Genomic DNA, 14,788 nt, shown 5'->3' with positions numbered 1-14,788 from the left:
AACGTCAGGCTACATCATAGAATAAGATTCTTAAGTATCCTGTGCTTCCTACTTTGGTGCAACAGTTATGCAGAAGGCTGTTTCCTGTTTCAATACAATAATGTCCCATCCATGAAGTTAGATCCATACAGAATAGGTTTACAGAGATGAGCGTGGAAGAACTTAAAGGGATTCGGTCATGATTTTTATGAAGTCGTTTTTATTTCTAAATAAAACTGTTTACACTGCAAATAATTCACTCTAAAATATAATTTATAATATAATATGTAATTCATGAACCAGCAAGTGTATTAAGTTTTAATATTGGTGTGTAGGCAGCCATCTCAGGTCATTTTGCCTGGTCATGTGGTTTCAGAAAGAGCCAGCACTTTAGGATGGAACTGCTTGGCAGTCCTACTCAATGTAACGGAATGTGTCGCAGTGGGACCTGGATTTTACTGTTCTGTTGTTAGACTGCTGTGGGGGGGGGTGATATGACTCCAACTTGCACTACAGCAGTAAAGAGTGACTGAAATTTATCAGAGGACAAGTCACATGACTGTGTACAGCTGGGAAATTGACAATATGTCTAGCCCCATGTCAGATTTCAAAATTAAATATAAAAAAAATCTGTTTGCTCTTTTGAGAAATTGATTTCAGTGCAGAATTCTGCTGAAACAGCACTATTAACTGAAAAAAAAAAACATTTTTTCCCATGACAGTATCCCTTTAACTGGCCTAAACAAAGTCTTGTGCACCTGTGAGATGAACTGGAACATCAACTAAAATACAGACATGACCCCCAACATTAGTGCCCAACCTCACTAATGCTATTGTTGCTGAATGGATAGAGAGTTCCACCAACAATGTTCCACATCCCCGACATCAGTACCCAAGCTCACTAATACTATTGTTGCTGGATGGAAAGAGACTTCCACCAACAACATCCAGTGGAAGAACTTCTCAGAAAAGCAGAGGCTGATCATGCAGCAAAGAGAAAACCCAACCTCATATGAATCCCCTTGCCTTGGAAATGAGATGTTGGAAAGTCAGGTGATCAGTTGGTAGCCCACAGAGCGTATATACAAATCTAGCATTTGATTTACATTGGCCATGTATCTTCTCCTCTTCACTCGTACAACTGATAGATTTACAGACACAAGACCCAGAAAAAAGGTGGAGGACACTGATAGCCTGTCATGAAAAGTGCCTGAACCTGATTTAACTCCCTAAATAGTACTGTGATTAAACTAGAAAGCAAGGCCACTTAAAGGACAGAAAATGCACACAAATAAGCAGCGGGCACTGTGCATGCAGGACCTGCCAAGCAGATCAGTAATCACACTGGGATCTATCTACATGACAACCTTCCCAAAAAAAATAAACTATATCCCCAAAACAGACAGGGCCTAATCTTGTACTGGTACTATGAGGCGCCCAGGGTCTAAGCACAGGGTAGAATATTTATGAAGACTATACTGAGCATTATCTGGCACATATCCCCAACTTGCTTGCCAGTATTTTAAATGAAATCTGTTCTATTTAGGTAGGCCTCGCTCTCCAATGTAATTATGCTCCATGAATAACACTCTCAGCCCAAATCTCTTCCTGCTCTCATATCACTTTGATATTTAAAGAAAGAGGATAACAACCACTTACTTCCCTAAATCCTGGGTGAGACGTGAATCAGCCGGCTCAGCCAAAGCAAGCTCTGTTTTAACACTTTGGAAACACTTGCTGCTCTACTAAAGAAATGCACCTACTTCCATTCTTGATAACTAAACTCTACAAGGATAACAATTATCGCCCTTCTTATGAAAAGTGCTGCAGCTCCCAGAATCCTCAGCCAACACTGAACTGGATATCCCTCCTTTCGATTGAGGGACTCAGTTCAAGTCTAGATTTGGGTCTTCTTCCCCTGGGCCCCTTAAGCTTCTGAGTCCCAGTTCTACATCACTGGCAGAACCTTGGATAGTTACACCATGCTTTACAAAATTCACAAAACAACTTAAAGGGGTAGACCACATCAAATGAACTTTTAGCATGATATACAGTAAATAATAGGGTAGAGCATTCAAATACCCTAAATGCAATAGCAAGCAAAGCAATAACCTGCCATTATGGCCCATTCAGTGGGATGCTGGGGGTTCTAGCTCAGCATTATGTGGGGGGCTGAATATACAGTATAATGAAGGGACTACAAGTTAGCAGTACAGTTATGGGACCTGTTATGCATAATGCTCGGGACCTGAGGTTTTCTGGATAACGGATCTTTCCGTAATTTGGATCTTCATACCTTAGGTCTACTTAGAAAATCATGTAAACATTAAATAATCCCAATAGGCTGGTTTTGCTTCCAATAAGGATTAATTATATCTTAGTTTGGATCAAGTACGAGGTACTGTTTTATTATTACAGAGAAAAAGGAAATCATTTTTAAAAAATTTGGATTATTCTGAAAAAATTGAGTCTATTTGAGACGGCCTTTCCATAATTCGGAGCTTTCTGGATAATGGTTTTTCCGGACAATGGATCCCATACCTGTACTAGTTACAGTGATTAATCCAGCAGTGTAAATACACATAATTGTATTACTTTTACTGCACAATAAGGTCCCTACATATTCCCGGGATATATCTTTATCTATTCCTCAGTGTATGTGTGTGAGTGTGTGTATGCAAAAATTAACACATGCTCCACCATTTTAAATGACACAAGTTTCCATTGTTAACTAGGAATTAAATTTTCCCCTTTCAAGATAAAAGCACCTTTTATCGTCATTTCATTTACACAGACAGTACAGCATGCAGCAGTGCAGCTTCGTCGGCCGCCCAAAGCAACGCCGTGTGAAGCAGCAGAAAACTCGCCCCAGTCCAGCAATTATCCCCCCATAGTCAGGCAAATGAGAAGTGGATTTCTATGCCGTGCAAACAATTACATGAACAGAGAGAAAAATGGCCCTGTGGTCTTGATTATGTACAATTGATTTGTTTTAATACCCTGCAAATAATTGCTTTCTATTATTTATGCCCACGGCTGCAGTCAGGAGTTCTGAGTGCAGCTTCAAAGGGAGTGCTTGGGATATGGCTGGCGGCAATTATTTAAGCAGAGGTGGCACCCAAAATGTCATCAAAAGAATCCTGCCCTGTTCATTAAAGGCTAAATTGTAACCCTGCCTGCTGTCTCCTGCCTCTTGTCACCACCAGGGATAATGTGTTTTTATTTGATAGCTCACTAAAACATCTCCTGTCAACAGGTGAACATTTTAAAAAATATCTAGTGCCCTGTAATCCTAAATAATTGGAATGATTATTTAAATACCTTTAAGCAGGATATATATTGCAATTACACTAACAATACAGGCTTCTGAGCAGGGACGGCATACATATAATGTTATTTCGTAGTGCTGAAGGTAAAATTCGCAAGGTGTCAGGTTGCGACTATACAGTAAGTATTGCTTCTCTTATTGCTCTTATTTTGAGTCTACACTCCATAAGGGGCTGAAGGAAAAGAGGGGCCCAAAATAAGATGCAGGGCTGGGACCCCAATCTAGGGAAAACTAATGGTAATAATACAACTCCTGATACTAAGTATACCTGTCCAGCAATTTGTGAAACATCCTAGAACCAGCCCAGTTAATAAGGGCACATGCCACAATTCCGGGTCATTTTACCCCCTAAAACTAAGTGTCTAAGTGGGCAACAAAAGTGGAAATTGCTTGGACCCATGGGTGCATTGGCATGTCAATAATAGCCTGTAGGGCCCTGTAGCCTGTTGGCACTGCTAAGCTATTTCTACCGAAGGTAAAGGGAACCAATTCCAGGTCAAAACATCCAAAATTTCACTGTGTACTGTTGCCGTAAATCATATATCTCATCCTATGGTTCCACATGTTGGATCATGGTCCCCCAGATTAAAGTAAAAACTCATTTTACAATCTAAATAATCATCAAAAATGAGTTACAGGGACCAATTATTGGGTCTCAAAGCTTGATTTGGCTGGCATAAGAAAAACAGGTTTAAAAAAAAACTACCCTAAGAATTTCCAACCACTCTTTTTATGCCTATGATCCATTCCTTCAACCAAAGGGAAAGACTATGTTTTGTTCCCTTGCATTGAAATTGCTCTTCAGCCAGGACCCCAATCCTGTCCCTTGTCTGTACTTGCCAGTCCCTTCTCTATTGTTACACCACTGCTAGAAACTCTGATTGTTGGTAAATTACAATTCACAGTAACCTCCCCCCTTTTGACCGATGGAAGGGATTCAAGAGAAGCTGTTTTACAGAATCTGATGCTTTTGTTTTTCCAATTTCCAACCGACATTAAGCCAACATAATCCAATTTAGTATAATACACAGTGGGTTATGCCCACTCAAATCAATTCTATTGCACAGGTCCAACTCACTATTTATAGCCTGGGGATTAAGGGTACTAGTAGCTTTTAACTACTGCAAACGGCTCATTCATAAAAAGTTGTAGTCCAGAATCAGACCAGCCTTAGTTCTGTCCCATCATTTTATATAGGACATGAAGCTCCAAGGTGTCTTCTAATAATACCATAAATTATAACACCTTTTAATCAGAGATATATAGGGTGCAGGTGCAATCCAGCGGGTGAACCAACAGCCAATCAGAATCAGGAACAAGTGTGTAGTGTACAGGAGTCTTATCTTCTACCAAAGTCCTGCTACTACCCCTATCCCTTAGTATTTCCACTAATCAGCACAAATATAAAATCTACACAAGCGACAACCATCAAAGCAAGATAATATCGATATTATCAGTAAAGCATCAGTGCTATCCATGCGCTGGAAATATGCATGCTGTAAAATGTAAATCTTAGGATTCAGCCCTAGTTACCACAATACACACTAAAATAACATAAACCTGGGCGACCCTTTTCTTTGGTCCAAAAAGCACACAAAAGGCAGTGTTTTCCATTCAGCACAATCCTCCTCCACAATAGCTCAGCAGTAACCTGAATAAGCCTATTTATGTGCGGAGCAAACAAACACACACACACTCTGGATCTTTGCTTTATTATGGAGGCTTGAGGATAAAGGAATAGGCTGCGGAGAAGAATAAAAAAAGAACAGCCCAAACTTCTGTGTCTATTATGGCCTAGTTACTGGAAACACTGACGTCCCTGAAGATGCAGCCGATGATAATTGCCACTGGGCCTCATTAGTCTTAATAAATTAAACAGCAGTTTTGATTTAGTCAGTCCAATGTAGGATCCGAGGATCAGAGAATAATAAGAGACCATATCAAAATTAAAAATATCCCCAAAATTATTTGACTTATGGATGAATTGTTAAATCATTTACTAAAAGAGTAAAGGTGTGGGGGTCTATTAACCAGAAACCGGGTTAATAGAACCCCTTTATTAACCAAAAACCATCTTTATAGACCCCTCAGAAACCGGGTTAATAGACCTCTGGTGGATTTCTATTGAAATACCAGAACGCTATCCTCCGTACAGTCGTATAGAAGGCTTCCTTTTTCTTTATAATAATAAGACAAAACATATCCATATCGGTAGTATATTAGTTTCTTTGAAGGTTTAAAATGATTTTTTTTTAGCAGCCATAAGGAATGGTGCTCCCAAATATGGAAGAACCCCTTATCTGGAAAACCCCAGGTCCCAAGAGTTCCAGATAACAGGCGTCATATATTTTGCCAATAAGTGAGAAAATAAAAGGCGGTTCTCCCAATGGTTATAGTTCTCAACTGAAACTTGAGTTTTCAAAGGAATAAAGATCATGTGACCAACCCCTAGTATTCAACCTAAATAGTGCAGAAGGGGTTGTAAATAAATGAAGATATAGGAAGTAATGAAGCTGCCCTATTAACTTTCTGCCTGTCAGGCCGGGTACATAGGTAACTTATTAGTACACGCAGTGATGTTTGGACTCCCCGGCCCAATAAAGCATCACCACACCCACTCATTATGAGCCCCGGCGGCTTATCAATTGCTTGACTCAGCTTGGCTGCTGTTTATTGCTTTGGGAAAAGTGACCTTTCTTCTCATTCTTTGGCCATTCACAAGCGGAGACCAAGGCAAACACAGGGCGGGCAGTCTGACATGGGAAATGAGTAAAGGTGCCAACCTACTATTTCAGGTGGGGCGTGGTGGGGATAGAGGAAGAAGAACATTAAGATAAAAAATAAACTGAATTTACCTACGGAATCAATGTCCAGGAGCCGCTGTAGGTCACTGATGCTGCGGATTTCGCTGTGAGCCAGCCTCTCGATCAGCTCCTGGGGGATCTCTGCTTCCTTCGGGCCACCAGGGAATAAACACATTAAAAAAGAAACGCACACAAAAAAACCCACCATAATCCACTCCCACTACTCAGACTAATATTGAAGGCAGGGTTCTCCCTCCCGTCCTATTGAACATGCTGCAGAGTGAGACACATTGCATGACGGAGCACTTTTAGCAGAGCCACTAAAAGCTACGCCAGAAGCTACCAATGACAGTAGCGCATTTTCCACTGGTACCAGCACCTAGCTGTCATCGACTACACTTCCCAGCATCCTCTTCTGCAGTGCAGTACTGCAGAGTGCAACATTTTTGCCATAAAGAGGCAAACCTAATCCAGTTCCATTGGTTTAATGTAAAAGCTCTATCATAAAAATCAGCACACTTTATTGGTTGCTAAACCAATGGCACGGACTACTATGGATGGAGGGGGGGGTAGCACCGTTACCTGCATCCCATTAAAGCCCCTTTTCCAGGTACAAGTCAATTGGGGTGATATTTGCTATCAGTAGATGCAAACACTGAATTCCAACCCAACGTTGTCACTGAATTTTGGCATAAGACCGCTAACTAGTTTCGGGTCAATGATAATGATCTACCAGTTTTGGATATACTAAGTCCAGCCAAGGAATATAAGCATGCCTACCTAAATAGAATTGTTACACAGAGTTCATGCACCAAGAACACAAGTAGTCACATTGGCGCAACTTTGCACCAACATTTAGCACCAGTAATTTCACCTTGTGCACTTAGAAAAAATTAAAAGGGTCTTTTTTTTATGCTCTTCTGGCCCTGTAAGTGGAGAAAGTAGTCTCTGGTGCACCAAAAAAACAAAAAAAAAACAAATACACCACAGCCCATGTGACAAAGGGAAAGCTAAAGTGTCTGTTTGTATGTGAAAATAAAACAGCAACGCTTTATAATTGTGCCATTCAGGTTTATTGCCCCTTATCTCTGTTTCACCTTTGTCACCTGGCTTGTGTTATTTGTGCTACAGAGTCGCAACTGCCTGCTGCTCACAAGTGCAAGGAAAGTGATTCCTCACTCCCCCTGTAATCAGTCGCTTGGACAGCAGAGGCAGACAAACCAGCCCCCTCTCCACTAGCCAGACTCGAAAAGTGCGTGTTAAATCTGTTTTCCCGCTAGGATGTCTGAAGTCTGGAAACTAAGAGACTCAAAGGGAACATTAAAAAAGGGCAGCACACCGTGTTGGCATGGATAGTGTATTGGCATTTGGGACTTACAATTTGCCAAAAGTGGGGTACTATTATAATATTATATACATATATAACATGTTGCTTGTATTTGTATTCATTTTCACTGTCTCTGTACTGTTCTAGGAGGACCTGGAGGCATCTGCCCCTACTTGGACCCACCAACATTCAACCACATAAAAGCACGTTGGCATGTACATGAAATATAAGGGCACCTTTCAGATCAACAAGTCAGAGAAAAGTCTTAGTTAGAGCTATCCATGCAAGCTCCACATTGCTGTGCTATCCTCCCCACCCTAGTGCAGTCAGTCTCCAGCTCCTCCATCTGTTGTTGTTGGACTTCCAGCCCCAGCAACCTGCCATAGGCTAGCAGAAGTAGTAGCCCAGCTGGAGATCTACAGGTGGAAGATCAGTGCCCCCCGGTGCATACGGATAATTAGTGTATGCTACCCTGCAGCATGTTCAATCGGAAGGGGCCCCCCTCCACCCTCTTTCATAACCAGCTTGAAAGGCCAAGATAGACTGACCCTGCCACAGACAATTGCCATTATACTGTAGATGACAAATGATTGGCCCCTTTGAAGACCGTATCTAGGAGTGTGTAAATCAAATCCATTTGGGGGGAAAAAAACAGGTTACTGCTTCCATTAAGCCATGAAAATCCAGATTCAGGGGGAGGGGAATTTTGGGGGGCCACAATATGGATGTTGCTGTGAATATTTTAAGGATTTTTTTTAGGCAGTTGGGCGGTAAGGACTTGGAGATAACTAAATCTTGCATCTGTGCTGTAAAAACTGTCCCTCAACAAAAATATGGATTATATCTGCACCTGAGGCATCGCTCAAACTTTAGCTCTCAGCTCCCTTTGTACTGGAGGCATTAACTGAATTAGCATTTCCCCTATTCCCAAGGAAGTATTCTGCCTGGCGACTGCTAAACTGGCAGTTGGGGGGGGTGCAGTTAATAGATTTGCTTTTAAAAATTAAAACACAAATTAGCACATCCTCTTAGGGGCAAGTCTCCCTGGGAATTCACCGATTTCCCTAAACCTTAATTTCTTGACCTCTGTGGAGGTTTTCTGTTTCATAACCACCCACAAACTCTCCCATATGGGGGGGGAAAAAAACCTCAATACCCACTGGTAAATGGGATGCAAACTTAAAAAGTAAACGTTGCCTAGTGACAGAAAACGTCATTCTAAGCAACTTTCACCATATACATTTATGACAAGTTTAAAGTTATTCATCAGTGTGCATTGTGCACTGCTGGTTCTGTCTCTCGCCACAATGTATCAGAAGGAGAAGTCGGCCGGGCATGGCTTCTGCTACATTGTTTCACAAGATGCATTTACAAAATAAACTTTATAACCACAGAAAATCCGCCATGAGTATAGGTTGGAAAGCTGCTGAGCGTGGAAATTTCTTTCATTAGGGAAGGTGGGGGGTTTATATGCCCTTTAATGATTTTTTTTTTTGCATTTTTCCATGTGACATTATTCCTGCCTTGAGATGAAACAAACAGGCATTAATTCCAGCGAGTAACTTTGAGTCCTGGGAGGCAGCGTGCATGCAGACAGATGTGCTCAGCGAGAATATATCACATTTAGCACTTGTGTGTGCGGCCACTGACATAGTAGAAAATAGAAACATTTAGCCCTGCAATGTGCAAGAACATGTTCCAGTCTTGTCTGGGCTTGGAGAGAGGGGAATGTGCTACTGCTGCACAGTGGGGGGGGGACGGCTTCCTTCGGTGGGATTGTTAATGATGCAGACCACCCTGGGAGGGTCACATGGCCATCACTGCACTGATGCTGGAAGCTGCTGCAGAACCTCTTTGATCAATCATATTTTTTAAAATAAAATAAAATATTTGCATAGATGGAAATTGAAAAGCTGGATTCTGCTTCAGAGTTTTTTTTTACAAGAGAGATCTGCTCAAGAGGTTCTGCAGCAGCAGCTCCCCCCTAAACCTTCTGCTGGAGAAATGGGTTTTTATCTCACACACACACAACACACACGAGACGTACCTCGCCCAATGAAGGAGACAGGTAACAGCAGCAGACGCTTAGCAGCAGCAGCAGAATCCGAGCCCAGATCCTCATTGCGTCCTGCTGCGATTTCTGCTCGATGACAATGCAACGTTTTGCGGTAGGAGCCGCAGACCCGCTCCTGTAGCCGGGGGAGTCAGTAACATCCCTTAGGGGCAAAACAACAGCCCAGCAAATCGGTAGATGAGGCGCAGGTTTGTGTCGGGTGTATCCACTGTAGCCCCCTTTCCCCCTCCCCGCCCGTCGCTGCCGGGTGTCGCTGGCTGATGCTCGGGTGTCGCTGGCTGATGCTCGGGTGCCTTCAGCAGTGGATGAGGCGCAGGATTAGCGCTCAGATCAGCCCAACGTATCCACTGTAACGCCCATCACCTGTCTGATGCCGGAGCTCCTTCTGCGCCGCCTCCCCTGTCAATCCAGCGTTATTAGCGGAAAAGCAGGCAAAGCGCACGATTTCTCTGTACTAAGACACAAGGGGAGAATCAATGAACTTTCCAAACATTGACAGGCTCAGAGGCGCTTCCCTTGCACCAGTCTCTGCACCTGAACAATCCCCAACGCTGCGAAACTCCAGGCTCACTGCGCTCAGCTCTTCTGAGACCAACGGCCTGTGCTACAGACAGTGGCGATTATAGCGCTGCCAGCTCCCAAGCGCCGCCCCCTCTCTCTCGCTCTCTACTAAGCAACACAACTCCCGGCAGCCAGTGGGCAGGATCTGGGCGGCAAGTGTGAGTGGCAGACACACAGCTATGGGGAGGGTCGGGGCTGCTCTCCTGCCTCTGCTCCATTGAAATCTACTCACCCCCTGCATAGCCACTGCCTCAAACTATATATATTATATATACACACACACATATACTGACCCCCTGCATAGCCTCAAACTGCTGCTGCTGCCTGACACCTTCTCAATATATATATATATAAATATATATATATATATATATATATATATATATATATATATATATATATATATATATATGTATATATATGTATAATACACAAAAGCCATGAATGTCCTGTAAATTATATCGTTATAAATGGTGAGTTCTGATGTCATTTCTGTCACATGACTCACTGAAACTTGTGTATTATAATAAATAAAGTACCCCCAGTTGCAAAATATGAGGATATTAGAAGTTACCTCTGGGTTCCAAGACCTGTATAAAAACACTCGTTTTTTTTATATGGTCATGAAACTCCTTGGTGACTTATAATATCCTTATAATTTACAAGAGGGGGTACTTTATTCACTATATTTATATATATATAGTGAATAACTATAACTGGGCCCCACAGCAAATTAATCTTAGAGCTCCCAACATATCCAGAGGTTGCAATGGTTTTTACTAATAGATATTGAAATTGAGCATTATTTGGGCCTCATGGAGCCCCTTATAATTCCTGCTCCCATTGCAGCCAGGGGGTCTGCTTCCTCTGTAGTTACACCCATGGCCTGTAAACAATATCCCTATAAAGTGGATGATGTCATCAGCGCTTAGTGATGTCATTTGCATCCCAAGGGCTGCAAGTATCATTATAAAATAATCATGGACCCCTCCCCCATCATTTCAAAATATTAGGATTTTAGAAGTCACCTTGTAGCTCTATGGTCTTTATAAAGGCTCCAGCTGTCATATGCAATTCCTCTGGCCAACAGAGTGGAATTACTTATTTTCATGCGAAATTCAAAAGTACAGAGGGAGTAAATAGAATAGAATCCCTCCATGCACTGCTGCGACGAACTCCCTGCTACAGGTCCTAGCAGCCTGGATTCCCAGCACCTGCTACTGAAACTGTCAGACGTATACAAGGTGCCCACGTTCTAGTAACCTATAGCAACCAGCCAGATGTTTGCTTTAATACAAGCGACCCCGGATTGGTTGCTGGGGGGTTCCTAGACATGCAGCGACCTTCGCACCCTTGACCAATGAGAAAACATTGGCTTCTAACTCAGCAGGGGGTGAATCATTCTTTTGAATAAAGAAAAAGTTAAACTCCGGGGGGACAAGAGATATACCCCATATGTAATATAAGGAACTACATTTGCCCGGGAGCAGTAACCCATAGCAACCAATAAGATGTTTGGTTGCTATGAGTTACTGCCCCAGGGCAAACGTAGTGCTTTTTATTACATAACACCCATAGGGTGTGAGATGGGGTGGGATGACTAATGAGCAGCACTAACATTCGCCTATGAAAACTGTCCTAATCTCAAATTTAAGGGGGGCCCAAAATTATTTTTTGTAGGGACATTACAATAAAACTCTATGCTGGAATGTGTCTGAGCAGCATATATAACATTAAAAGGAACTAGTTGAAATGGGATTATTCCTGAGGATGACCCTGTGGTCCTGATGTTGTGCTAGGCAGTGCTAGAGTGAATCAGCTCTGTGTAATATGCTAACACCCTTATTCTCCAGACTGATGAGTCAGTGAGGATTTTATCAGCGCAATATGAGCACATGGGATGCGCAGACACCTTCACACACAGCCCCAAACACCACAACTACTCCCCCAGCTGTCACAACTACTGGAAACAGATGGTCAGTGCGGAGCCTTCTGTATTCAAGCTGAGCGCGCCCTCTGCTGGAAGCAATAGGAAACACACAGGTGCTATGTTCTACATCAGCTTTTACATAAAATAGGTACAGGAGAATATGCATAATAGGAGAATATTAACATAAAACAGGTACAGGAAATAATGCAGCAAGGTCTGCCCTGCTCTGAATGTTTCTACCAACAGAATGAACCACAGGAGATGATTTATAACACAAGGATGTGTGTGTGAATGTGATAGGGACCTTAGACACTGTAGACAGGGCTTTAGGGGGATTTCTCACTTATTCACACCAGATCTCTCTCTAAGGAGTATCATTGCAGTCAAAAGTTCTCTTTTCTGTGTAGTCATTCCCCATTGAAGAGAATTGGAGATATGCTCCCTGGCATTGATCAGTTTGGAATAACTTGGGTAGTATTTGCAGCAGGGGTATATTTTCTATATAGACACCCAAGGACTCATGCCTAAGACAAGTAGATTTAAGGGGAAAGACCCTATATAGGAAAAAAGTGAAAGTCCCCCCTAGCCTGCTGCTGGACACTAGGGGGCAGATTTGCTAAAGGGCAAAGTGACTAACGCTGGCGAAAATCCGCCAGCGTGACGTCATTCAGGCACTTCGCCGATTTACTAACAGGTGCAGACGTAACTTCACCAGCGAAAGAGACAGACGCTAGTGATCATTCACACTCTAACACCAGGCGAATTTTCGCTTTGGCGAATGGACGTAACTCCGGCTTTTACTGAACGTAACCGTTAGCTCAGACCTGGCAAAGTGCATTGGAGTGCATAGGACTTCCTCAATATTTAGTGGAACATTTTTCGAAGTCCTAAAAAACGCTGGAGTCTTTTCCTTATTTCAGAGTGATAGCCTGCAAAGGTCCGTAATTTTTTTTTGGGTAACCGGATTCCCCCATACATTTTCTTACATATGGAACATAAACTATACACTGGGCTCATGTGTAGGGCATTATTATAACTCTATTTTCTTTATGAAGGTTCCCTGGACTTGTGTAATGTAATATATTTGCTGCAACATATATGTCCATGTAACTTAATCAAATTAGGCAACGCTAGGGCATCTTCACTTTGATTATCGAAGTAACGCTATCGAAAATTCGCCAGCGTTCAGGGTCTTGGACGCAACTTCGCATCTTAGTGAATTAGCATTGTCCCAGCGAATCTACGCCTGGCAACGAGTTGCGATTGCTGCAAAGCCGTCACTGGCGAATTTTTGCCGGTTAGGGAATTTGGCCCTAGGTCTAGCAGCCTGGGGTGTAACTACAGAGGAAGAAGAAGCTGCAGTCACATGGGCACCCAGGAGTGTGGAGGGCCCATTAAGGCCCTAATTAATAAGCATTTTTAATATATTTTGGCAGAATAGGTCAATTTACCAGTGTTTTGTGGCCCTAAACTGAATTTGCTGTGGGGCCCTGTAACAACTAGTTACTCCATTGCCAGCAGAAGATGTGACGGGAAGGGGTCGATATTCCTCCTTTCCATAATCAGAGTAAGTGTAAACTGTACTGCCCATGTGCCAACTGGCAAGTGGAGAGGACTGTTGGGGGTCTGGCAGAACTGGACACAAATACAAAACTTTTTTTTGCAGGAGAGCAAGGGCCACAGTTCATCTGTCGAGCACAGCATTAGTCAGAATTCTTTGTGTGCCTTAAGGGCAACAAACCTAAAAATGTACCTGGATTTTCTAAGTCTTAGGTCATAGGTATTCTGTGTTGCCTATGCTGCTTATTTTAAAGTCCCTTATTCAACCTTAAATTACCTTCTGTGTTCCTTTAGCCTGTTAACCTTCATATGCACTCTGGTCTCAAAGATTTAGGGAGGAAGGCAGAAGTAAAATAGAAAGTGAGTTTGGGTGGCATAGCTTCCCCTGACTGTAGAAAGCAGAAGGCAATTCTATTCCCTAGAGGTACTTCTGACTATTAGTCTAACCCAATTTTTATAATAGTGCATTTTCATGCAAGGGCAGAATTATCATAGGTTTTGTCTGTGCTCAATAATGAAGTGAAGGATCTGCAGCAGTCCCATAACTACAGCATGAAGTCATTAAATGCCAGTCATTAAACTCGTTTAAATATAGAAGGTATGGGTTAAAAACACATGTTTCAGGCTGGTTTGTTGAATATTTCTGCAAAAACCTTACTAGTCCCACCCACCTGTTCCAATTCCTGCTGCCTCCTTTCCCAGGCTGTGCCTATGAGAATAGAAGGGTTTTTTAGTTATGCCATATGTCTCCTTTAAAAAGGAGTTGTTATAGACTTAAAGGAACAGTAACAACAAAAAATTTAAGGAAATATAATGTAGTGTTGCCCTGCACTGGTAAAACTGATCTTTTTGCTTCAGAAACACTACTATAGTTCATATAAACAAGCTGCTGTGTAGCAATGGCGGAAATTGAAAAAAGGCTATATGGCACAGGTTAAATAGTGGATAACAGATAACTTCATTATGTTCTACAGCTATTATCTGCTATCTGCTGTGTAACCTGAGCTTTTTCTCCTTTGAATGGCTGCCCCCATTGCTACACAGCAGCTTATTTATATAAACAATACATCTCCAACCACCATTCTCCTATAAAGCTCCTTTAAGCTCCATGTGGACATTTTCTAAGGCTAAGGTTAAGTTGGACTGGGCTGGCAGGATGCCTGGAAAAAAACCTGGTGGCGCCCAGCCTTTGTCGGCCCCACCAGCCTAGAACCGATGTCCGCGG

General features: G+C 42.4%; 1 protein-coding gene across 5 annotated transcripts in view; it reads right to left on the bottom strand.

Moving 5' to 3' along the window:
* pdgfa.L (platelet derived growth factor subunit A L homeolog) overlaps positions 1-10,186 on the bottom strand; it is a 36,824-nt gene extending 26,638 nt beyond the window's left edge. For 2 of the 5 annotated variants that reach the window (XR_005964217.1, XM_041577256.1), the window contains exons 1-2: positions 9,486-10,186; positions 6,163-6,259 (exon numbers count right to left, since the gene is read on the bottom strand). Coding sequence is in view for 4 of the 5 variants with exons in the window: in XM_041577256.1 (XP_041433190.1) it covers positions 6,163-6,259; positions 9,486-9,560 (172 nt within the window). In the remaining variant the exon portion in view is untranslated. The remainder of the gene's footprint in view (positions 1-6,162; positions 6,260-9,485) is intronic. The other 3 variants (XM_018236408.2, XM_018236409.2, XM_018236410.2) reach the window with 3 other exon arrangements.
* Positions 10,187-14,788: the final 4,602 nt, after the last annotated feature.

Source organism: Xenopus laevis, chromosome 9_10L (assembly GCF_017654675.1).
Source record: "Xenopus laevis strain J_2021 chromosome 9_10L, Xenopus_laevis_v10.1, whole genome shotgun sequence".
NCBI classification, from domain to species: Eukaryota; Metazoa; Chordata; class Amphibia; order Anura; family Pipidae; genus Xenopus; species Xenopus laevis.
Note: the sequence above shows the minus strand (reverse complement) of the source record. Positions and strands in the feature narration are given on the sequence as shown.